The 24,494-nt window shown below is 37.3% G+C and overlaps 1 protein-coding gene across 8 annotated transcripts in view; it reads right to left on the reverse strand.

Annotated features, from left to right (window-relative positions):
• Positions 1-6,949: 6,949 nt before the first annotated feature.
• COPB1 (COPI coat complex subunit beta 1) overlaps positions 6,950-24,494 on the reverse strand; it is a 32,434-nt gene continuing 14,889 nt past the window's right edge. For 5 of the 8 annotated variants that reach the window (XM_032640594.1, XM_032640588.1, XM_032640592.1 and 2 more), the window contains 12 exons: positions 24,103-24,248; positions 22,593-22,689; positions 21,321-21,481; positions 20,334-20,454; positions 16,326-16,553; positions 15,982-16,161; positions 13,649-13,793; positions 12,515-12,634; positions 9,589-9,734; positions 8,887-8,976; positions 7,770-7,925; positions 6,950-7,296 (listed from right to left, as the gene is read on the reverse strand). In XM_032640594.1, the coding sequence (XP_032496485.1) occupies positions 7,237-7,296; positions 7,770-7,925; positions 8,887-8,976; positions 9,589-9,734; positions 12,515-12,634; positions 13,649-13,793; positions 15,982-16,161; positions 16,326-16,553; positions 20,334-20,454; positions 21,321-21,481; positions 22,593-22,689; positions 24,103-24,248 (1,650 nt within the window). In that variant the 3' untranslated portion in view covers positions 6,950-7,236. Of the gene's footprint in view, positions 8,977-9,588; positions 9,735-12,514; positions 12,635-13,648; positions 13,794-15,981; positions 16,162-16,325; positions 16,554-20,333; positions 20,455-21,320; positions 21,482-22,592; positions 22,690-24,102; positions 24,249-24,494 lie in introns of all 8 variants that reach the window. The other 3 variants (XM_032640590.1, XR_004351125.1, XM_032640591.1) reach the window with 3 other exon arrangements.

A 24,494-nucleotide genomic window follows, 5' to 3' on the forward strand; every position in this document is an offset into this window, starting at 1 on the left:
TCTGTATGAATTATGTAAGAACAACTGGATTTTATGTTACATTTCACACGGACACCTAGGCCAGTGATGGAGCACCTAGGAATCAAGTTGTCCTTTGTTGCCACCATGATAGTGACACATTTAATTCAATTTGATGAACAAGGAACAAGTTACTAACAGAAAATATAAAACCACCAGGAGCACATATGGTCACAAAGACGAGCTATTAGACCAAGAACATTCAGCTAGCCAAATATTCCCATAATGCTTCCTTATTACTTTTAAAATTTGGGAGCAGGTTTTAATGTGTTAACGTTTATGGAGCAGAAACATAAAATTGACAAAATTCTTTCTACCAAATTTTCTTGGACCTGGGAAAAAAGACCACCATTATTTGATTTTAGCTGTGGGAACACATTGGTCCAGGTTGTGGAATCCTAGTGTACTAGCAGAGAAAGTTTGAAAACCACACTCTTAACAGTCATACCTTTACTCAAAGCATGAGTGATAGTCATACATTTACTGAAAGCACGGGGTCATTAAAAAAAAAAGTATGACCTTAAACAACTTCATAGAGAGAGAACATTTTGATTACGACTAATTAAATTCACTTTCTTATGTTGTTGGGCTTTAAGAAACTCTTTGCATATCTTAGTAGAGTTCAGAAATTTTCCTGGACAGACTCCTTGAGCCACATAGCATTTTCCCCACGTTCTGGCTGGTGCAATCTTATGGGTTAAGATTCAGCCTCCACCCTCTTTATAGGAGAAGGCAGTGCTTACTTACAAGGAGATGCTAGCTCTCTGGGTGGCCCAAGACATCAAGATTACAGATCTAGGGCTTCCCTGGTGGCGCAGTGGTTGAGTCTGCCTGCCGATGCAGGGGACGCGGGTTTGTGCCCGGGTCCAGGAGGATCCCACATGCCGCGGAGCGGCTGGGCCCGTGACCCATGGCCGCTGAGTCTGCGCGTCCGGAGCCTGTGTTCTGCAACGGGAGAGGCCACAACAGTGAGGCCTGCGTACCGAGGGGAAAAAAAAAAAAAAGATTACAGATCTAAAAATTACAAGAGCTAGAATCAGGGACTCTAGCTAATGAAATATCTTAGCCACACCCAGTGACCTGAGGTGTAAACAACATTTATTTTCAAGATATTCTAGTGATATGACTGATGTGATTTTTGATTTTTTATTCACCTGAAGAGACAGACAGGCAGTATATCTATAACGTATCCTGATTCATCTTAATGTAGGAGACATTCTTACAGAGTCTTCTCATCTAACATTTTTTTAAATTGAAATATAGTTGATTTACAATATTTTGTTAGTTTCAGGTGTACAGCACAGTGATTCAGTTATACGTATCTATATGAATATATGAGAATTCTTTTTCAGATTCTCTTCCCTTATAGTTTATTACAAAATATTGAGTGTAGTTCCCTGTGCTGTATGGTAGGTCCCCGTTGGTTATCTATTTTATATATTTTATATATATATATTTTATACCACATAGTAGTATGTATATGTTAACCCCAACCTCCTAATTTATCCCTCCCCCCCTCACCTAACATTTCATAGGCATGTGTCCATACCCTGTTATCTCTATAGCTACACTCATTTGGTCACTCAATAAATATTTATCTGTCTACTGAGTACTCTGCCACACATCATATATACTTATTTGCTTATCAATACCCATTTTGGGGTGTCTCAATAATTTTTAATTGTCATTATTTATAATATTAAAATTTTTGGACTTTCTTTTTTTAGTTATGCCTCTCAAAATGGTATTACTAGGGAAAGGTCTGACCAGGTCAAGGAATCATATAGCTACTCTTGTGTGTGGTCAGGATTAAAGTGTAGGTTTTAAATTTAGAATCATATGTAAAGTTTATGGTTAGGCCACTGTAATAGACTACAATAAAGATGGCAAAAGTCTAAACCAGACCAATGGTAGTAGGAGTGGGGAAAAAAAGATTAGAAAAATACTGAGGAAGGGAGAACATTGGGCTTGGTATCTGATGAGATATAGGGGGTGACTGTAGAGTTAAGGGTGACTAGTGGGTTTCTAGCATAACTAACCAGACAGGGAACACAGTAGTGGAACAAGGAGTGAGAGGAGTGAGATAAGTTCCATCTCATAACGTTGACTTTGAGTGTCTGTGGGTAATAGCCAGGTGGAGATGTCCCAGTTGATTTATAAAGTTCGTTGAAGAGGTATATGTAAAAACACAAGGCTGTTTTTGGTTTGTTTTTATTTTTTATTATTATTTTTAAATTTATTTTTGGCTGTGTTGGGTCTTCGTTGCTGCGTGCAGGCTTCCTCTAGCTGTGGCGAGCAGGGGCTCTCTTCGTTGTGGTGCATGGGCTTCTCATTGCAGTGGCTTCTCTTGTTGTGGAGCACAGGCTCTAGGCACGTGGGCTTCAGCAGCTGTGGCTCGTGGGCTCTAGAGCCCAGGCTCAGTAGTTGGGGCGCACAGGCTTAGTTGCTCTGCGGCATGTGGGATCTTCCCGGACCAGGGCTTGAACCCGTGTCCCCTGCATTGTCAGGCGGATTCTTTTTTTTGCGGTACGCAGGCCTCTCACTGTTGTGGCCTCTCCTGTTGCAGAGCACAGGCTCCGGATGCGCAGGCTCAGCGGCCATGGCTCACGGGCCTAGCTGCTCCGCGGCATGTGGGAACTTCCTGGACCGGGGCACGAACCCGTATCCCCTGCATCGGCAGGCGGACTCCCAACCACTGCGCCACCAGGGAAGCCCTGGCAGGTGGATTTTTTTTTTTTTTTTTTTTTGCAGGTGGATTCTTAACGACTGCGCCACCAGGGAAGCCCCACAAGGCTTTTTAGTATGAATTTTTTGAACTAGAAACCCTGGAGGTCAGTTAACTGTATTATTTTATAAGGAGATAGACCCAGACAGATACATCTATTCTCAGAAAGCTACTCAGAGAACTGAGATTCAATTTAGGAGAATCTCATTCAGGGCTGTTTCAGCCCACCATGCTGCATTTCATTTGTCTGTCTTGTTGGTTTTACAGTCAATAAAAAAAATACATAGTTTTCTCAGAATCCCACAATTATACACAGAACCCAGATAAAAGACACAAATCCCACTTGCCTTCTTTTGTCACTGCATAACTAACTTCTTTTTTGTTTTTTGTGGTACGCGGGCCTCTCACTGCTGTGGCCTCTCCCGTTGCGGAGCACAGGCTCCGGATGCGCAGGCTCAGCGGCCATGGGTCACGGGCCCAGCCGCTCCGCGGCATGTGGGATATTCCCAGACCGAGGCACGAACCCGCATCCCCTGCATTGGCAGGTGGACTCTCAACCACTGCGCCACCAGGGAAGCCCTAACTAACTTCTTAATCAAAATGATTCTGCCATGCCAGAGATAGAGAAAATAAAGAGAAAGTGGTCGATTACTAGAAGTGACTTTTGATCTAAGTGAGCAACTCTAAATATTACATTGTTACTGTAATCTGGCTGCACATATTTCTGTACTCAGTTGTTAAAGAATCAGTCATTCGATGGTCATCCTGAAAGCAAATAAAAACAGTATGTTTTTATGATATGAGGTATATGGGTTGTGACAGTTACATTTAGCTGTGACAACAACAGTTTATAAGCAAAAGTGCTAAAGTTAGTTAAAACCTGACATGATACTGTTATAAAGAATTCTTGAGAAATAAAGCTTCTTTTAAGTAAGTTTCTGGTGTTAAAAACGAAAACAGGGCTTCCCTGGTGGCGCAGTGGTTGGGAGTCCGCCTGCCGGTGCAGGGGACACGGGTTCGTGCCCCGGTCCAGGAAGTTCCCACATGCGGCGGAGCAGCTGGGCCCGTGAGCCATGGCCGCTGGGCCTGCGCATCCGGAGCCTGTGCTCCACGACGGGAGAGGCCACAACAGTGAGAGGCCCACGTACCGCAAAAAAACCAACCAACCAACAAACAAAGCATTCAAGTAGTGTAAAATTAGGACCTAAATTCTGAGGGAGGTATGAAGATCATGTGGAGAATAGGTTTCCGTCTTCTCTGCAGTGTAAGGAAGGAGAATGGGGAAAGAAATAGAATGAATACTTATTGATTAGCATCTACCATGTGCCAAACATTCATCATAAATACATTATATCATTTCATCCCTCACATCAATTCTATGAAGCAGACATTATAAGCACCTCACAAATGAGGACACTGAGGCACAAAGAGATGAGGCAGTAGTGTCAATGAATTACTAATTGCAAGGCTTTCATGTCGGATATAAAACCCTGGCTTTATATCTGAGTTCAACTCTTAATATTAAGCCTTAATTGATAAGAAGTAACACCCTCTCTTATGACTGTAGTCATCATCTGTAAATGATGATATTAATAGTATTTGCCTGGTAAGAGTCATTGGGAGGATTATATATGCCATGGAAAAAGCACTCAGTGTTATGCCTGGCACATGTAAGCACTCAATAAATCAGCTACTTACCATTGTCTTAGACCACACAGCAAGTAAGTTCAGACAGGACCATACACTTCTGATTCTAAACTGAACTTCTGCACTATACCCGGCTACCTCTTCAGGCTCCTGAGATTCCTGGGGGTGGAGAGTAGAGTTCGGGGCGGGGGGTGGGAACAGATAACATTGAGAGGGCAGTAAGGCAGGGAGCTGATATGCCTGACCCTACTTTGAGGACAGCACTCAGAACTGTTAGGGCAAAAGAACTATAATTTTAAACCCAATCTTGGTTTAAGGGAAAGGCTATAAATAATTAGCTGACTAAGGACATTTACCAGTGTGGAAGGAAAAGGTCACCAGTAGAACCACTTACTTTATCCAATACATAGCACAGATATTTCACACTTAATAAGATTTGAATTTTAAAAAATATTTTGGTTTTCTTGTCTTTTTAGATAACCTGAAGTGAATTCCTCTGTCTCCTGTATTATTTATAAATCATGTGGAAAAGTTTCTCACAGCTAGCAAAATATCACTAATATCAATCTCCTTGCTAATAAAAAATTATATTGTTTTTTCTCCTTATAAAAATATCTCTATAAACTCCAATCACTTCTAATCCCAAAACGAAAGTAACTGCATATGGCTCCCTCTAGTGTCAAGCAGCAAAATATAAGGGCCATTTAATTTTCTTGTAAGATTTACAGTTTTTCATTCAATACATTTACATATTTAGCCCTTACTTGGTGCCAGATACTGTGTTTATTCTCTTACTAGACATCATGGTCCTAATTATATGATATTTTGTAATTTTGTAATGTGAGCACATAAAATGTATTTTAGATCCCTATTAAAGGAGCAGTGGAAACAGCTTTTCTAAACAGTGCTGCTATCTCACTCAGTTTACATTTAGCAAGTGTACAAAGCTAATAAAATGCTAATGAAACAACTGTTTTAACTTTTTTCTCTTTGTTCTCCTTATTTACGAATTTAAGAAAATGGCAATGTGAGCCAATCTGATCCGAACAAAAATGGCCAGAATGTTAAGCAGGGAATTTTCTGAGAGTATAAAAAGAGATATATTCTAGGACATACAGAGGCATACATCCTTGGGATTTAAAATGCAGTAATGGTTGATTGTGAATACAAAACCAAAATGTTTAATGTGCTAAGCTGCTTTTCCTGCCTTACGTATTGTCAACAGGTGTTCTATGGAAAAAGGATTCCCCGGTTATGTAAGATTTAGATATGCTGGGTTAAACCAAACTAATCTGCTCTCTTTACTGAAGTGCCTCTCAAAATTTTTAGTATGCTAATGTGCACAGTGAATCTCTGGTACAGGACAGTATAAAGCTTTTCCCAAACTTACTTAACTATGGAATCCCTTTTCTCTCATAATATCTAATGACATCAAGGAAGCTATGCTCAGTGGAACAGAACTTGGGAAATGATCTAATCCAAAGTTGCATCAGTCCCTCTGCTCTCATCACAAATCTCCAACCCTTGACTTTGCATCAAACTGATCCCCTTCCAGCATTCCTAGTATCTTTCCCATTTGGTAGCCACTGACTTTCCTTTCACATCTCAGTGCTCTGGAATCTCAAATGCCCTATAGTCCTCTGTTTCTCTCTGATTAAAAAAGCAAGTGGCTTCAAAGTTTCTGACATCATACAAGGTATCAATCTCCTTCACACGCCAAACAAATCATTCCATTCTCACTTAAGTGCTGAAATAGGAGATGCTGCTTTCACTCCTTCACAGACCTTATCTATGGACTCATCCTGAATGCAGCCTGAATCCTAGCTGGAAGACAAAGTATAATAGTTTAGTGTTCAGACTTAGCTAAAAGAGCAGACTACCTCAATCATCCCCAAGGAAAGCAAGGGCCAAAAGAACAGCACAATCTGGCCCTAGGGAACTCAGCTCAGAAAGGCATTTGGAGTCATATTGGGACGGTGCCCAGCCCTAGTGTAAAGCGAGGAAAAGGGGAGGAGGGAGTGAGGCATAGAGGCAACATGGAAACAGGACAGCTTTTTGAATCCTCCCAGTGCAGCTCAAGTAACTGGCTGGAATTAATTTAATTCCTAACAAACATAAAAGAATACCCAAAGCTAAAGTTGAATGATTAAAAAAATCTATTTTGGATTATCTACTTTTCATTATGATTCAGGATAATTAATAGTGTGTTTATTTTAGTCAGAGTTCATAGTACTCTTTTAAAATGAAGATGGACCTGTTTTCTCAAGGTATTTGATACCATCTTCCTGGATCTAAATTTCAGAGAAAAGCCCTTTAGAACATGATAAGGCATTCTTACAGATGCTGATGTTAGAATATTAAATTAGTAAGAATCGGTCAAGTAAATCAAGGCCTATCTCATTTCATATCACTGCATTTGTAAATTCTCTTAATAAAGTTCATATATTCACGACTCAAACAGCAATTTAAATTTATAATAGAAATCTATAACCCAACTAAAAGAAATCCATTTCTCATAACTAAAATTATGTAATAACACATTGTTTATAAAACAAAAGATTTAGGAATAGATCTGTTTATTGTACTGTGAAAATGGTCTTGATACATGTGAGAAACATTATATACTTTGAGGACAACATTCAGAACTGTTAAGACAAAAGACAAACTATAATTTTAAAATCAATCTTGATTTAAGGGAAAGGCGATAAATTATTGGCTGGAATGCATTCAGCATGAACTCAGATTCTATATAACATAAAGCACAAAAGAGTACAAAATATGTTGGAGTCCAGTAAGCCCATACCTAAATTTTAACTGTAAAGCTGCAAGGACTTTTTTGTTTATTCTTATATACTAGTTTTCTTCTGAGACAAGTTGATTTTATCTCCAAGACTTAAGGCCATTCCCTATAAGAAAGAATGAAGATGTTTATAATTATTGAAACTATGTACAATCAGTAGGTATTCTATCTTAACCAAGCCTCCATGCAATGATACCACATCAACAATGAAACCAAGGATGTACAAAAGAGACTCACCAAAACTTTACTTGGTTAAGTACTTTTAGTGCTAGATTTACAAATAGTCACCAGATTTGTAGCTTGGATTTCAAAAAACCCTGAAGAACCCATTTCACAAACACCCCATGGGAATTAATCTGATTTTAAGCAAACAAACAGAATGAGTGGCCCAAAAGGTGGCCTATTTTAATGAAGTAAAGTCATATTTCTATTCAAGGATACTACTATTATGAATATACATGCATCTAATGCATGAAACAGTGGTACGACAGAGGATGATACATATAGAAAATAAAGAGACATAAATTATTTCTCTTTTTATTTAGTTCAGAGACCATCTCAAAAAAAAACAACTGTTACCTGACTCTTTGCACGAATTCTTATGTGGCCAGTAACAGGGGCCTCTGGTCCCTGTTGAATCGGCTTCTCAATGCTGACATTTGCAAGTGCATCTTCTCCAAATATGGAACGAGCATAGAGGTTGGCTGCCATAAAGCCACAGTAACCAGAAAGTGCCTGGAAGAAATTTGTGATGAATTCAATACTCTACTAGAGAACTACACATAAGCAAGACCAAATAGCATAGGAAAATTACCACTTAAAACAGGACTTATCATGTGGTAGTAGTTACATGACTGTGTGAATTTGCTGACACTCATAGAACTAGAAATGTAAAGAGTGTGAGCTTTACTGCGTCTATATTATACCTCAAAAAAACTGATTTTAAAGAAATAGCACCTATCCTCATTTGTATTTATATGTTCTTTGTTTAGAGCTGTCTGCCTGCCTCCCATACCAGACCCTGAGCTCCATGAAGGAAGAGACTGTTTTTATTTTGTTCTTTATTGTACATCCAGCAGCTCACGGAGTACTGGGCATATAATGCTTGTTGGAGTATTTGTTCAATAGACTAATATATGAATTAAAACCTACTTGTATGGCAGCATTCTTTTATGATTAAATCAATATTACAAGGTTAGCAGAAATTGTATAAAGAAAAACAAATTCCTGGGAATTCCCTGGCAGTCTTCACTTTTTGGTCTTTCTTGCTAGTCTTTTTTCATACATACACAAACATAGCAGAAAATCAAAGTACATTAACAATTCCATACTTGAGCAGATATATTATGACCCACAATCAGAGCCAACAGAAGAGATCATGGACATTTTCTAATCCAGTATCGTGAACTATTGTGGAATAAGCCTTTAGCCAAAAGGGAGAAGACTGAAAAGAAAAACCAATGTGATTATTCAGTTGGGTCACTGCACTAGGAACAAGCAGATATTGTTCCTATTCCAGTAGAAAGCAGTAAGCAGATTCATACATTCTATGGGATAACTTCTTTTAGCTGGTCCAGAATGACACTGCTTTCCTCAGGCTAAATAATACCAAAACACACTAGAGGAAATACAAGAAAGCCAAGAATCTACCATCTTACTCTCTATCAGATTTAAGAAGTACAAGGGCAAATTTTACCTTCTCTGGAGTGAGGCATTTCATGTTGGTTGACTTTAATATGTGCTGTAAATAGTCATTTAAATCAACTATATTTGTGTTAACCGTCACCTGTACAGAGGGAGAGAAAAAAGTCGAGGTTATAGCTCTTACTTTAAGAAAGTTGTGAATTTCTTATATTGGGGTTGAAAAGACAATCATTCGTATGTCATATTAGAATCTCCTTCCAAGTATTTAGGTGGAAAGGGTGGGCAACAAAAAGTAAATAACATCTACAAAATCCAACAAACTGTAGGCTGGTATCAGAACTTTCAGATACAGATAACTTCACAGACAATCAACATGCTGTATATAAAATATTTCTAATAAAAATCAAGGCTTACAGGAACAAAGCTCCCTAGCAGGCACTGACTTTGCAAAGCTTCTACTGGACACTGGATTCAATGGCAAGTTACTATTCATACATACAAGGGATGGAACATTGTTTATAATGTCTTGAACAATCAGATCAATTATAGAACTGTTACTCTCACCAATTTAAAACCGTAACTTAACCAAACCACTTGCATGCTTTCCAGTTAAAGCTAATTTGTAAGCACAGATATTGAAAGACTTTGCTTTTCACATCTGACACTTATTAGAGGGATTAATTTTATCAGAGAATCCCTCAACACTAGCCAAAAAGAAACATAAGGAGTTCAAGGAAATCTCCCAAGGACTAACTTTGTTCTCCCATTCAAATTCGGCCCACATCTGACGGAATTCAGCATCAGTGCAAGTTGCAGGTTGGATATAGTCCATGATGTCAATGTGAATATCACTGAGGACCACACAATTTCTGTCACTTGCTGCTCCAGAGACATCATAAACTGCAATATACACATATAAAAAGATCCCCAATCACCAAAGGCAAATTTTAATTAAAAATTTTTAATATTTCCAAATAACAACTATGACATTAGCAAATAGTTTTGATTATATAGTAGGCTCTATGTTTTACAAATTGTTACCTATTTAATATGACCATCAATCCTATGTTATAGTATTATTATTTTCCAACTTATAGAGAAGTAAAAACAAAGATAACTTAATTAAGTGGCTCAAGGTCACAGAACTGGTTAAGTGGTGGAGGCCAGGATTCAAACTCCGTGAGTGCTTACATAGCAGTTGCAGTGTTAGACACTGTAGAAGGATACACAGGTGGTAGTGTTCTCATGCACATGCTTAACTAATATTTCTGGATGAATACTGCTGAGCCATAGTACGTAATGATACAAGACCTTTTCTTCTGTAACTGTTTCTTCCACGGTAGAAAGTCATAATCTGACTGGAGCCTACCTTTTTTTTAGCCTGTTTTCTTGACATTCCCCCATCCTACTTTTGGAGAAAACTAAGGTTACCAAGAATAAGTTCCTTTAATTTTCAACCCCACCTCTAAAAATAAATGTATCTTTCCCTGAATCAACTTTCACCTACTTACCTTTCCTATCAGACAAGTACCGCCTCTGCTCTTCAAGGTTCATACTTGCTGCCATCTGTGATGCCTGCTTTGGTTCAGGACCTCATTCCATCAATCATTACCTCTTTCGTCTTTACCTTCATATTCTTTACTGACTTTCTTCCCTTACAGTTTATAAACATAGTCAAGGTCCTCTCATCGTCAAAAAAAAATCTTCCCTCATCCTTTATTTCTCTTCTGGCTACTGCCCTCTCTCATTCTTATCAAAACCAAGGTCGTACACTCAGAGTGGCCTACACTCACTATCTTTATTTCTCCACGTCCTATGCAGTCTTCAACCCACCACCACTGCCCAAGACAGGTCATAAGAAACGTTTTATTATCACTGATTGTCAAATCCAAAGGGCCCTTCTCTTAGGGATCTTCTGCAGCTGCCGATACTTCTTCAGAATTTTTCCTTGCTTCTCTAACCACACTTCCTTTGCAGGCTTCTCCTTCTCTGACCAGCTTTAATACTACCCTGAGTAAAAACTCCAAACAGCTCTTAATAGTGCCGTTCTCTCGGACTCGGTTTTCAAATTTCCCTTCTTCTCACTCTTTATGCCTTCTTTGGGTGATTTCTTCCATTTCTATGGTTTTAAAACAAATATTCATCTCTACTTTACCTCTCGTTCAAGTTCCAGACTCATCTCAAACTGCCCTTCAATAACTTAAGACACTTCATTACTTAACCTCAAGTTTAACTTACCATCTCTCTCAAATCTGTCCTCTCCTATGTTCTGTTTTGGTGATTAACATAAACACCAACCCAACATACCCAAACAGGAAATCTGAGCGTTGCTCTAGCCACTTTCTCTTCAATCAGTAACCATGTCCTGGACATTCTATCTCCTTAAGTATCTATTATATTCAGCCCTTCTCTCCATCCCAGCCACTACTGTGTGGGTTTAAACTCTCCATCATCTCTCACCTGTGCTACTGCAAGTCTACTAGTTAATCTTCTTGCCTCTTCCAATCAGTCTTCTTTAGTGCTGCCACAGAAATATTTAATCACGTAACTCACTCACTAATAATTCCTCAATGGCTCCCCTCTATATCCAGGATAAAGTCCGAAATTCTTAGCATGACAAGTATAATATAGCTGCCACTAACCTTCCCAACCTCCTTCTCTTCTACCACCACCCTCTAGCGCACTCTAGACTCCAGGTATATCAAACTACTTGCATTTGTTCTAACTGAATCTCTATCTGTAGACCATTTACTGATCTTTTAAAACCCCACTTGAGCTTCAGCTCCTCCACAAAGCCTTTCCTTTACCTTTCCTCCCAACCCCCCACCACTCTGAGAGAACCGATCCAATCTCTTAATAGGCTTCCACTTCACCCAGCACAGCCTTCTTTCATAGCACTTACCATTATGTACTGCACGTATCTACTTCACATATCTGTTTTCCCTTACTCAACTAGAAGCTATCTGAGGACAGAGATTTTTTTGCTCCTACCACAGAAATTGCTTTGCTTTTTTTTCTTTTGGTACGTGGGCCTCTCACTGCTGTGGCCTCTCCCATTGTGGAGCACAGGCTCCGGACGTGCAGGCTCAGTGGCCATGGCTCACGGACCCAGCCGCTCTGCGGCATGTGGGATCTTCCCAGACCGGGACACGAACCCATGTCCCCTGCATCGGCAGGCGGGCTCTCAACCACTGCGCCACAAAGGAAGCCCCAGAAATTGCTTTTTTAAAAAAGAAAGCTTATTGACTTAATACCTCTGTACAAGCTAATCCCTAGGTGGCCCGGCAACAAATGCCTATACACGGTTTGAGACCCAGTTCAAATGTTATCCTTTGATAACATACCTTCCTCCTTTATAAAGCCTTCTATACTGTTAGCATTTCCCCTCTATGATCCCAAAGCACATAGTATATAAACTAGCCATTATCACATTGTATTCTAATCTATTATTTATCTGTCTCCTCCTTTTGCTTGACAGTTTGAGGACAGTGACTCTATCTGGTTCATTTCTGTATATCCAGAACACGGTACAACACTGAATAGCATAGCAGATGCCCCATAAATGAATGAATGCATGAATGGATTCAAGTCCTGTCCTCAAGAAATGTCACACAGCTACTCATTACAGAAATTCTTTAATAAAGTATCCAAACATCACATGCTATAAAACAATTCCTTACCTATATTGCCAAAAATTATTCCATTTTCTGTTGATGCTACTTTCACATTAGCTTTAATATTTGCAAAGTCATGTGGAGCAAGAGTCAAAGGAGATGGCTTTTCCACAAGTTTCAGGTCCCCTGAAAAAAAATTTAGACATGGCTAAAAGGACATAAATTATTAACCTCTCCAATCGTAAAACCTTAAAATGTATATAGCTCAACAGTTTCTAGCAAAACAAGGAATAAGAGAAGGGTTATGATTCAAATATAAGGACAAAATAAAGAAATCATTTAACACTATTATTCACATCAAAATGCACATTTTCTTTTAAAAGGTAACAGGCTTCTCAGAATAATTCTATATTTAATTCATGTGTGTGGTGGGGGCGGGGCGGGGGTACTCTGGGCATACTGCTTTATTTCAGTGAATGGATACAGATGTCTCAAAAGCTTAAGTCTTAAACTATACACTCCATTACAAAGATAAAACAATCTGAAGAAAGGACTGCAAATTCTTAGAAACAGTTCTTTATATAGGCCTCAAGCTATGCTGAAGAAGACAGGGCAGAACTGTTCTCCCTTGATTTCTTAAAGTCCCTTAACTCTTGTTTAAGCCATATGGAATTTCATAGGGGCAGTGCACTGTTCCTGTATACAATTTATACTTTCCAACTTCAAAGCCATATGTATAAATGACCAGAGAAAGTCTGATTCATGTGTCTATATAAAGAAGAAGAAAAAAAAAATCTCACATTGCTAAATGTGATAATGATGTATTACTTTGGCCACACATGGTATGTATTAGTAATGGGCTCAGAAAATACCTAGTTCTGTACTAAGGCAATTAAAACTTAAAACTACTTGGTAAATCTGTAACTTAAACAGCCTCTTATTTAATCTAGAAAAACTGACATATGCTAGATTAAGCTCACTGAATACCAAGAACATAAGCATAAGAAAGTCAGTATCACAAAGGCTCAGAAAATTGGAATAGAAGGAGACTAAATATAAAATGTAAAACTAAGACTTGATTCAAAATGTCACAAAGGGCTCAAGAGAGTTCTTATACTAAGACTCGTGTACTTCTCTTAACAATCTGTCATAAAGATTTACTATGTAACGATATCTTTCTGTTATGGTAAATTTCCTCACCCAGAGTAGCTAACTCTAACGTGCAGTTCTGCAAGGTATCACTGGTTTGGTTCACAACAAGTACGTCCAGGACGATATCATACTGGTTGACATGAACATAAGCTTCTGCATATACAGGGTCTGAGAAACCTGTTAATTGGGTGACCTGTCAAACAAAAATAAAGATAGTCAAATGACTGAGACAATTGAACCAAACATATCCTAGCCAAACGACTAAGTCTGTTAGGTAATTAACAGATGTGCTTAGATTAGACCAGTCATTTGAAATGTATAATAAAATTGTTTTGTAATGTAGACGTGTAACTGAAACTCAGACATTAAAAATAACAGGTCCTACACTTTACAGCTCAGTAGTAGAAAGACGTTAAATATGTTCAGCAAATGCATTAAACATTATCCTAACTTAGGAACTGAATATATTTGCATACATTTTCAGTTAAATCCCTAAGCACCTAAACTCACTAGCTGTTACCCAAACTCAGGAAAAATAATTACAAGCAAGAAACACTTGTAATTCCACAAAGATAAATTTTTAGATGTTCCCCGACCAAAAAAAAATTTTTTTAAAACATCCAGAGTATATAATATTGTCACCAAAGACATAAGCAACAAAAGAAAAAAATGGGTAAATTGGACTACATCAAATTTACAAACTTTTGTACATCAAGGATCCTCTTAAAGTGTTATATATACTCTGGATGTGAAGTGATATTAGCAGAGTGAAAAGACAACCCACAGAATGGGAGAAAATATCTGCAAATCATACATCTGATAAGGGACTTGTATCCAGAATATATAAAGAAATCTTACAACTCAACACAAAGAAAACAACCAGCCAGATTAAAAAATATGCAAAGGACTTGAATAGACGTTTCTCCAAAGAAGATATATAAATGACCAATAAGCACACAGAAAGATGTCCAACATCACTAATCATTAGGGAAATGCAAATCAAAACCACAACAAGATATCACTTCACATCCACTAGGATGGTTACTACAAAAGAAATAAAAAGGAAGTGTTGGCAAGGATATGGAGAAATCAGAATCCTTCTGCATTGAAGGTTGGAATGTAAAACAGTGCAGCTGCTATGTAAAACAGTATAGTGGTCCTCAAAAAATTAAAGCAGAATCACTATGATCCACCAATTCCACTTCTGGGTTTAACCCAAAAGAAATGAAAGCAGAACCTCGAAGAGATATCTGAACGTCCACATTCATGGCAGAATTATTCACAACAGCCAAAGGTGGAAGCAACCGAAATGTCCATCAACAGATGAATGGATAAACAAAACGTGGTATATATTCACAGTGAAGTATACCCAGCCTTAAAGGGGAAAGAAATTCTGACACATGCTACAAAATGGATGAACCTTGAAGACATTAGGCTAAGTGAACTAAACAAATCACAAAAGGATAAAACTGTATGGTTCCACATAAGGTACCTAGAATAGCCAAATTCATTGGGATAAAAAGTAGAATGTGGTTGCCAAGGGCTGAGGGAAGAAGGGAATGGGGAATTATTGTTTAATGGGTATAGAGTTTCAGCTTTGCAAGATGAAAAAAGTTCAGGGGATATGGACGGTGGTGATGGTTGCACAATAACGTGACTATACTTAATGCCACTGAACTGTACACTTAAATATAGTTAAGAGGGTAAATTTGATGTTATGTAAACTTTACCACAATTTAAAAAAATAAATTGAAAAATTTTATAACTGTAATATTGTCAATATCAATTCCCAATTCTAAGGGAGAAAAAGTGTTTCAGTAGTTCCTATTCTGCCACTGATCTTATCTTGGTCAACAAAACCAATTTGAGAATGTTACTCATCTAATGGAGGAAGGATTAAACCAGATTTGTAAATTTAACATCTGAGTAGAGAGAGATTAGAACAATTTTCCTAATGAAATCCTATTCGGAACTCAATATATTAAGACTATAAAAGTGTAATTGTCCTGTTTAAAGTAGCAGGGGACAGGAGAAACTTGAGGGCAGGGTGTTGGGGAAGAGGCTAGTACCCTTTTAAAAGTTTTAGTCAACCACTAAGGATCCCTCAGCGCTATGTTTCACTTTGTGGTAATTTGACACACAACTGGAACAAGTTAAAACTCATCTCTGGGACTTAACAGTGCCATCATATAGTAAAGTATCAGGCTGCACCGAGTTTCAATTCATGTTTAATGAACCCATCAATCAGAGTAACTTGACAAAAACTGATGCTGTACGAGTTATTTTTCCTTTTAAAAACAGCAAGACCAACAACTTCCTGATTACTACTTTCTTAAGTAGCCAATTTAAATAACTCGCCAGTGTATTTGACATTTTGTTACCTTGTTAAGTTTAGATGCTAGGGGATCTGCTGCCTCTTTCCTCTGTGTGTTACCCATTGCTGCCAGCAAACTCAGCTGAAACTGATCTTCCTTGCAGTTCATTTCATTCTTAGCAGTTAGTTGCATGAAGGAAATGGGGTCATCAGGCTGTACTGTCACATTCCTCTTTTCAGATTCTTTCTGTGTTGAAAATACAATATACCATCTCTCTTTAATATGGAAAAAAAGATAGCTTTTTGTAGGCCTTCAACAGGGACAAGCCCTCACACATGAGGACTGAAAAACCAACAGCAACAACAATAAAACCAAAAAGCACGATTATGGCTTTATCATATATACCTTACCTTTTGGGATAATTTCTCTTCTTCAAGTTTAGCAGATAACATGTGAGAAAGGGACTGTCTGCATTCCTTATTGAAAATGTCATTCATTAAAGGTGAGCATTCAGATAAGACCTTGAGGCACAGGGAAATTCGATCTACATCATCATCTGTAATTGGCTTCTTAGGAAGAGAGGATTTTCCCAAATGCAGGATAGTGGCCATGAGCAACATGGCCTCAGCAACAAAAGACTAGATAAGGAAAGAAATGGCTTATTTATTGTCAGGCTTCTCCAAATGCAATAATGTCACTTTATTATAACTCACAATCCAAGAAATAAACCTAATTTTCACTTCACCTGAATAAGATTTCAAATATTTTAGATTTTATCTCCCTTTTTTTTGCACCCTTTTCCCTCCTTTCTATTCTAACTGCCACCCTCTAAAATCTTCATTAACCCTTAACTGATAGACAGAAGTGGTTTTTAAACTATTTTCTCTTACTCTAACCCCTCACAGGCCAATGCTATCTTTTATCTTTCCAACTACGGAAAGTTAAAAGAATGATACACTTCACGGATTGTTAATATTCTGCTATAATTGCTTTCTTACTCTACCTATATAGGTACACTTATTTTTTTGGCTTAACATATGAAAGTAAGAATCTTTAATTCATAAATGTTTAGCATACATCTCTTAAGGACCAGGACAGTTTCCTTTATAATCATAATATCATCATCTCACTTAAGAAATGTAACAGTTCCAAAATATATCTACTACACCCCAAACTGAACTAAATCTTCCTAATTGTCACAAAATGTTTTTTTTTTTTAACCCAGGACCAGTTTCATGCACTTTATTTGACTATTATTCTTCTTAGCCCCTTTTAACCTAGACCAGTCCCCTGGTTTTCTGTGTTGTTTTCCATCACAATGATTTCTTTTAAAGAGCCCAGGCTAGCTGTTCTACAGAATGTTCTCCACTTTTAGTTAGAGTACAAGATAGGTAATGTTTTGCATTATCTTATTGTATTGCATTAGGAGGCACATAATGTCAGGTTGTCCTGTTACTGGTGATGCTAAGTGTGGTTACCTACTATCTTAATCTTTATTGGGCACCAATCATTTCACTCCACATGCAAATACCTTCAATGATTTCCTACAGCCTTCATGTTGAAGTCCCTATCACTCAGCCTGCTATTCAAGGTCTTCCACCAGTGAATTCGACTTACTTTTTTAGTCTCATGTAGCATTATCCTGACACATGCTTTATATCTTTGTCAAAATGTCTTTGGCTGAGTATTGATCAGCATACATACGTGAAAAAACTACCAGAAGCCTGGGAAAGAACCTCAGAAGAGTAAGTGTGATAATCCTTTGAGCCTAGATATTGTCTCCAGAAGGAGGGGAAAGAGGAGGGGGACAGAAAAAAGTAGCTAAAGAAATAACGGCCAAAAAATTCCTGAATTTGATGAAAACTACAAAACCACATATCCAAGAAGCTCAATGAACCAAAAGCAAACAAGAAAACCACACCAAAGCATATCCTAATCAAATTACTGAAACTTGAAATTATAGTGATAAGGAGAAAATCTAAAACAAGCCAGAAGAAAACGGGACACATTCCACACAGAGACACAGGAGCTACATCTTGATAGTACGGAAAGCCAGAAGACAATGAAGCAACATCTCTACAGTACTAAAAGAAAAAAACTGTCAACCCAGAATGCTACATCTGCAAAGATATCTTTCAAAAATGAAGGAGAAGGACTTTTTCAGACAAACAAAAACCAAAAGAATTAACTGCCAACAGACCTGCACTACAAGAAAAGTTAAAGCAAAATCTTTAGGCAGAAGGTATATGATACCAGAGAGAAAGTCAGATCTACATGAAAAAATGAAGAGTGTCGGAAAAGGCATAAATGAAGGAGAGCCGGTATGGTGATAAACAACCAAACTTCCTTCTGCCTCGTATCAAAGGTCACAAACTTGCTGAACCAGGTATGTTACCAGAAATCCAGTTCTCTTAAGCAGGTATCAGCAAATGGTCTCCCAACTTGCAGAACTGAGACATAAAATGCTGGAGATTTTTAAAAAGCATAATTTAAAGAACAGACAAGACCTGAATAAATAAATAATGGCCCACAGAGAGTTACAAAGTAAATTACTGCCCATAAATAAAATTAGTCAATAAAAAAGAGATAATACATCTTGTAATTTTACCCGACCCTCTAAACCTCATTTATAAGGAAATCTATAAGATGGAAATTAAAAAAAAAATCCTTTGAAAGTCCCTAATCTAAAAAGAAAATGTCTAATTATATGGAGGTTTGAGTAAATGAAAGAATCTAATGGACTATTATGCAGCTATTAAATATTATTATGATTAGGAAGGGTTTAGAATAACATGGGAAAATGTTATAAAGTTAAGTGAAACTGCAGTATTGTAAAACACAAAATGATCACTACTAGGGGAAAAAGTGATCATTATTAAAAGCCATAATGAACTCTTTCTGAGGAAGGAAAGATTTTTGTTACTATATCTGGTAATGTAATTCCATCTTTTGATGTTTCTATCTATCGCCAGCACAATATTAACAAGATTTGTACTTCAGTGCTCTAACCATGAGTGATTTTTTTCTCATTAGTTTTTAATACCTCACTCATTATTTTAGCAATGTGAAAAAAGATATGAACAAAAATAAAAACGTTCACAATTCTACCACAGAGATTTTTTTTTTTAATGAAAGCAAAGTAAAGATTTTTTTCAGGCAAATGTAAGCTGAGAGAATTCATCAGCAGCAGACCTACATTATAAAAATAATCAAGTTCTTTAGGCAGAAAGAAAATATCAGATAGAAATCTGCATTTATACAAAGGAATGAAAAGCACCATAAGTGGTAAATATGTGGGCAAATATAACTTTTTTCTCATTAAAAAAAATACTTGGAAGAAAATTGACCATTTATAATGGATGAATGGATATACAGAAACAGCAAAATATTATATAGCCTTAAAAAGGAAAGAAATTCTGACAATGCTTCCATACAAATGAACCTTGAAGACATGCTAAATGAAATAAGCCTGTCACAGAAGGACAAATATTGTATGATTCCATTTATATTAGGTATGTAGAATAGGCAAATTTATAGAGGGAGAGGAGTAGAATGGTGGTTGCCAGGGGCTAGGGGAGGGAGTATGGGGAGTTACTGTTTGCTGGGTCGTTTCAGTTTGGGATGATGAAAAAGTTCTGGAGAGGGACAGTGATAATGGCTGCACAACAATTTGAATATACTTAATGACACTGAACTGTACATTTAAGAACAGTTAAACTGGCAAATTTTATGTTATGTACATTTTACCATGAAGAAAAATATGAAAAAACAAAAACAAAAACCCACCCAGGAAGGTACGTGAACTTTGTCCTGTTCTCAACTCTCAACTTCTTACAACTTGCTAAGTATGCCCCCTTCCCTACCTGAGTCTGGACACTAGATAAATAAGAAATGGGAAAGAAATGGTGAATATATACTAAAAAGACAACTGACTATTTAAAGCAAAAATAACAACAGTACATCACAGGGTGGATAACATGACATGTAGAAATAAAATATAGGACAATGACACAAAGGATGGTAGTAGGGGTTGGGTGGAATGAAAGTACATTATTGTAAATTAACATACAGTCAGAATGGTCAGACGCTACAATGAAGGTATGTACTGTAGAAACAGGAATACATTTAAGAGGCACTTCTAGGATAAAACAGACAGTAACTGACAGGATGAAGATGCTGGAGGGAGAGACATTTCCTTCACTGGGCCCTGACTAATCCCAGCAAGCAGAAATAACCTCATAAACCCTTGTATCACTTCCACTGGACTAATCACGCGCTATTGTTATTACATTACTTTGTCAATTTTACAGTCATTAGGTTGTATACGTGTTATGCTATATCACTTTGTCCATTTCCCCAACTAGAGCATAAGCTCTCAAGATTCATTTGTTGGGTAAATGTAGGATAAATGAACTTACATTTTGCTTTTTCTTCTCCTGAACCAAAGCTACATAGCGCAAGGCAACCTTGGTCAGAGTTGTGGCAAGCGAGGCAGCCACAAAGAAATCTCCATCCAGAAGGAATCCTCGCAGGGGAGGTCTGCAAAGCAATCAGGGAAAGTGAAAGCCACCAACTTCTCAGCCATCAAGGACTCAAGGAAGCCTACTGAATACTCTCAGTGCCACCCTTCAGTGATAGGGATCTCAATTATGGTTCCCTCTTTAGCTCTCAGAATGAAAAAGGAAAAAGAAAAAATCACATGGCTTTAACACTTATCTTCAAATGATAAAAGAGCTAAATGAATAGGGAAAGAGAAAATGGTTAAAGGTGCATATACTGAAACCAATAAGCTACATTAAAACCCCAGCTTATCTACTTATTTATTATGTCCCTCTGGGTAAGTTGCAAACCTCTCTAAGCCTCAAATTCCTCTATAAAATATGGCTAATCAACAGGATACTGTCAAAGACTATATGACACAAACACTTTATTTAACCCAATGCCTAGTACATAGTAGCCATTAAAATTTTAGGCAAATTTTCATCAACTTCACTATAAAATTGAGAACAAAATAAGGAGGAAAACATCAAAATTTTATTCCATCAATTAGAAGTGGAAAATCTTCAAAATATGTTTTCCAAATGCAAAAAGGCAACAAAACTCAAATATCATCAGTTACCTCCACTTAGCATTTTCTACATGAGTAAAATAATTTTAGTCTAAACAGAACACAGTTATTTCAATGAGAACAGTTATAAGGAGCAGAGGATTAAAACTATTAACACAATTTCTGGGGGAAAGAACGTAAAACATCATTCTCCTTTCAAGTATCTTATATGGCAAAAATTTCCATTTGGGTCAAAAGAGGAAACTATCAATTATAAGAAAAAGAAATAATTTGACTGTTTTAGACACGGGAGTAATCATAGAGGTGTAGCTGGCAGGGCACAGGTGCCACAAATTACCTTTCTTCCTCTTTCTTGGTGGGTCTGGAACTGCTAAGGGCACTCTGTGTTGCATAGGTGCCCATTTCAGTTACCAACTTCTGAACTGGCCCCACAGTTATTTCTTCTTCAGGTTTTAATTCACCAGCTTCTTTTTTAATTTCTGACTCTACAATTGGGATCTAAAAATCAATTGGAAACATCAATTTAGTAATAATATCAGTAGCAAGCAAAACATATTTAAATATTCAATCATTTCTACAGTTCTTTACAGAACTATTCCCACAATGGGATTTTTGGAACTTGGGACTCTGCTTTCAGTTTTCATTCCTTCCCAGGGTGATGTAGTGAGAACAGGGGCTTTGGAGTTGGATGCCACTTTTAGTTGTATGGTTCTGGGAAAATTAATTAAACCACTTTGAGCCTCAGTTTCCTAATCTGTTAAATGGAAATCTTAATCCCTTCCACACAAGTTACTTAATAGGAAAATGCTTAGGACACTGACTATAAGACAAAGGAGATACTCACTAAGCCTTATTCTTCTTCTCCATCCCTTCCCTTGAAATACTAACCAAAACCAGCACCCATCCTTCCATAAAATGAAATAAATCTAACTTATTTGTACATAATAACTTCATCAACTTCCTCTTTAAACCAAATGGATACTTTGTATTTATTTCTCAACACCAGTCTATCATCTAACTTAAGAGCTCTAAGAGTCTTCAATCATTATCTATCGACTCCTTTATTATATAGATGAAAAACCTGATGTCCAGTCAGGTTTAGGGACTTATATCCAAAGACCCAGAGCTAATTACTGGCAGAAGAAAGACTGGAATCCAGGCTCCTAACAAGCACTGTTCTTTCTATTCTACCATATGGTTGTTTGGATGAGGAAATACTGCCAGTTTTAGTACATAAATACATATTCTAAAGTCAGCCCCGTTCTTATAATGTATGCATTCTTTTTTCATTACACAGAGGATTAAGCAGAGTTTTACAAGTCTTTTTCTTTTTTTAAAACACAGAACCTTTTGTTCAAATAAAATCTTATCCAGAAGGGTAAATAATACAGATGAAAGAACAGGTGTTATGGCTCAATGTAGGGGAGGGCAACTCTCCTAATTTCCCATTGCCCAAAGCCTTAATTATCTGTGTAATTAAAATTTTTTCAGTGTTCTTTAGCCCAAGCACTACTAAATAAAAACACAAAAGCAAATCACCACATAAAAGTCAGTTTACTAAAGTAAAAAATCACCATATGAAGTAGAATTTACTAAAAGTAAAACATACCTCCCCAAGGGACCTGCGGACCTCAGTCATCACACTCTGAATGTCTTCCTTGGTACTACAGTATTCTCCCAGGATCCATAATGCTCCTCGGTAAATCCTATAGCAAGAATACAAGTTCTGAAACACTGATTCTGCCAACAAATCTTGAAGCAGTGATCTTTCTTTGTGAATTTAAGCTTAAGCAAGAAAACAATATTCTGCAGTTGTGAGGGACTATGGATGAAATATTAAGGAAGAATATAACAAAGACACTACGTTTTTTTGATTCTCTCTTGAAATCACAAGGATTAAAAGGAAAGTAAGCGTCTTATCCATCATTTTTAGGAACATTCTACAACTGGTAAACCTAGTAGTAAAAATAAAATACCAAAATGTTTCCCAGAAACGTGTTATCTTCCATTTAGGACCAAATTTAAGGTAAATTTGATTTTATAACTTATCACTACAAAAAATGTATTATTTTAATATAAAAAGTAATTCACTGAAGAGGCAGGAGGCTGAAAAGAACAATGAAAAAGGAAGGAATGCAGAGGATCATAACAAGAAGACCAAAAACATAAAGAAAGCAACAATTTTCTAATTAAAAAATGTTAAACTGAATAAAGTCTTCAGTCATCTTTTCCCTAAGATTTTCATTAAATTTATTCAAAAAAATTCTAGAAACTGAAGCTCTAAGAGATTATGGCTGCCAAAAGCTAAACTTTGATATGTTGTTTTTTTTTTTCCCAGAAAGGAAGCAAATCTTTCTCACTTCCATAAATATCAATACATCTTCATATCATAAAACCAATTTTGTAGTCCCTTCTTTTCTATACAGGCAGATATAATGCAAGTCTACTACAGTCTATGAGATGATTTACATGAAGCAAAATTTGGATGCAACGTCCTTTCTCATTAGCAAAGGCTACCTGAAAGGAAACAATTCAGACTTAGGTTGTATTTTCAATCCTTCACTTCAGTAAATGCTAAAGGGGGGATATAAATAATAATGGTATCCCCAAAATGATACCTTTTAAGAATATGTTCCTTAGTCACTTCAGGATTTACAATGTTTTAGAGGAAATGAGAATAGAGAAACCTACCTACATCACATGGGCCAAAAATTTTATTTTGTGCATAGATTTTGGGTTAACTAAGGGTGAGAGTAGGGGTGACATGTTTCTGACATTTATTTTGTTTTGACTGTGTTGAGACACCTCTCTTTCCCTATATTGTCTATCAATTAACCCTTAAAAACAGAAGTTGGGGGCTTCCCTGGTAGCGCAGTGGTTGAGAGTCCACCTGCTGATGCAGGGGACGCGGGTTCATGCCCCGGTCCAGGAAGATCCCACATGCCGCGGAGCGGCTGGGCCCGTGAGCCATGGCCGCTGGGCCTGCGTGTCTGGAGCCTGTGCTCCGCAACGGGAGAGGCCACAACAGTGAGAGACCTGCGTACCGCAAAAAAACCCAAAAAAACAGAAATTGGTAAAATGCTTATTTGACTTTACATTTAAACAGATTTTAAACCTACTTGACAGATTTGATAGCATGAAAGACTTCAAGCATCTTCTCAACAATAAGCATTCTCAGGTTATCAAAGCGCTGAATGGCTTCACGAACAAACTCCAAGACATCAGCAGCTGCTGCTTCATTACTGTCACTGAGAAATTCCATTAACTAAAAGAAAAAAATGGATAACGATTACATGTTTTCAGAAAGAAAATTATCTAAGGTTTAATAAGTAAATTAAGTTTACAAAGAATATAAATAATACTTTTCAAATACACAACAAAACGTAAGTTGAGAGACAAGCACCATTATGTAAACAAAGTCATGATGGCTTTTCAGTTTATTACAAAACACATGATAAAACAGAAGCTGGAAATCCACAAGTCAAAATAACTGGACACATCTAAGTTGTAA

This window comes from Phocoena sinus, chromosome 8, assembly GCF_008692025.1.
Source record: "Phocoena sinus isolate mPhoSin1 chromosome 8, mPhoSin1.pri, whole genome shotgun sequence".
Classification (NCBI taxonomy): domain Eukaryota; kingdom Metazoa; phylum Chordata; class Mammalia; order Artiodactyla; family Phocoenidae; genus Phocoena; species Phocoena sinus.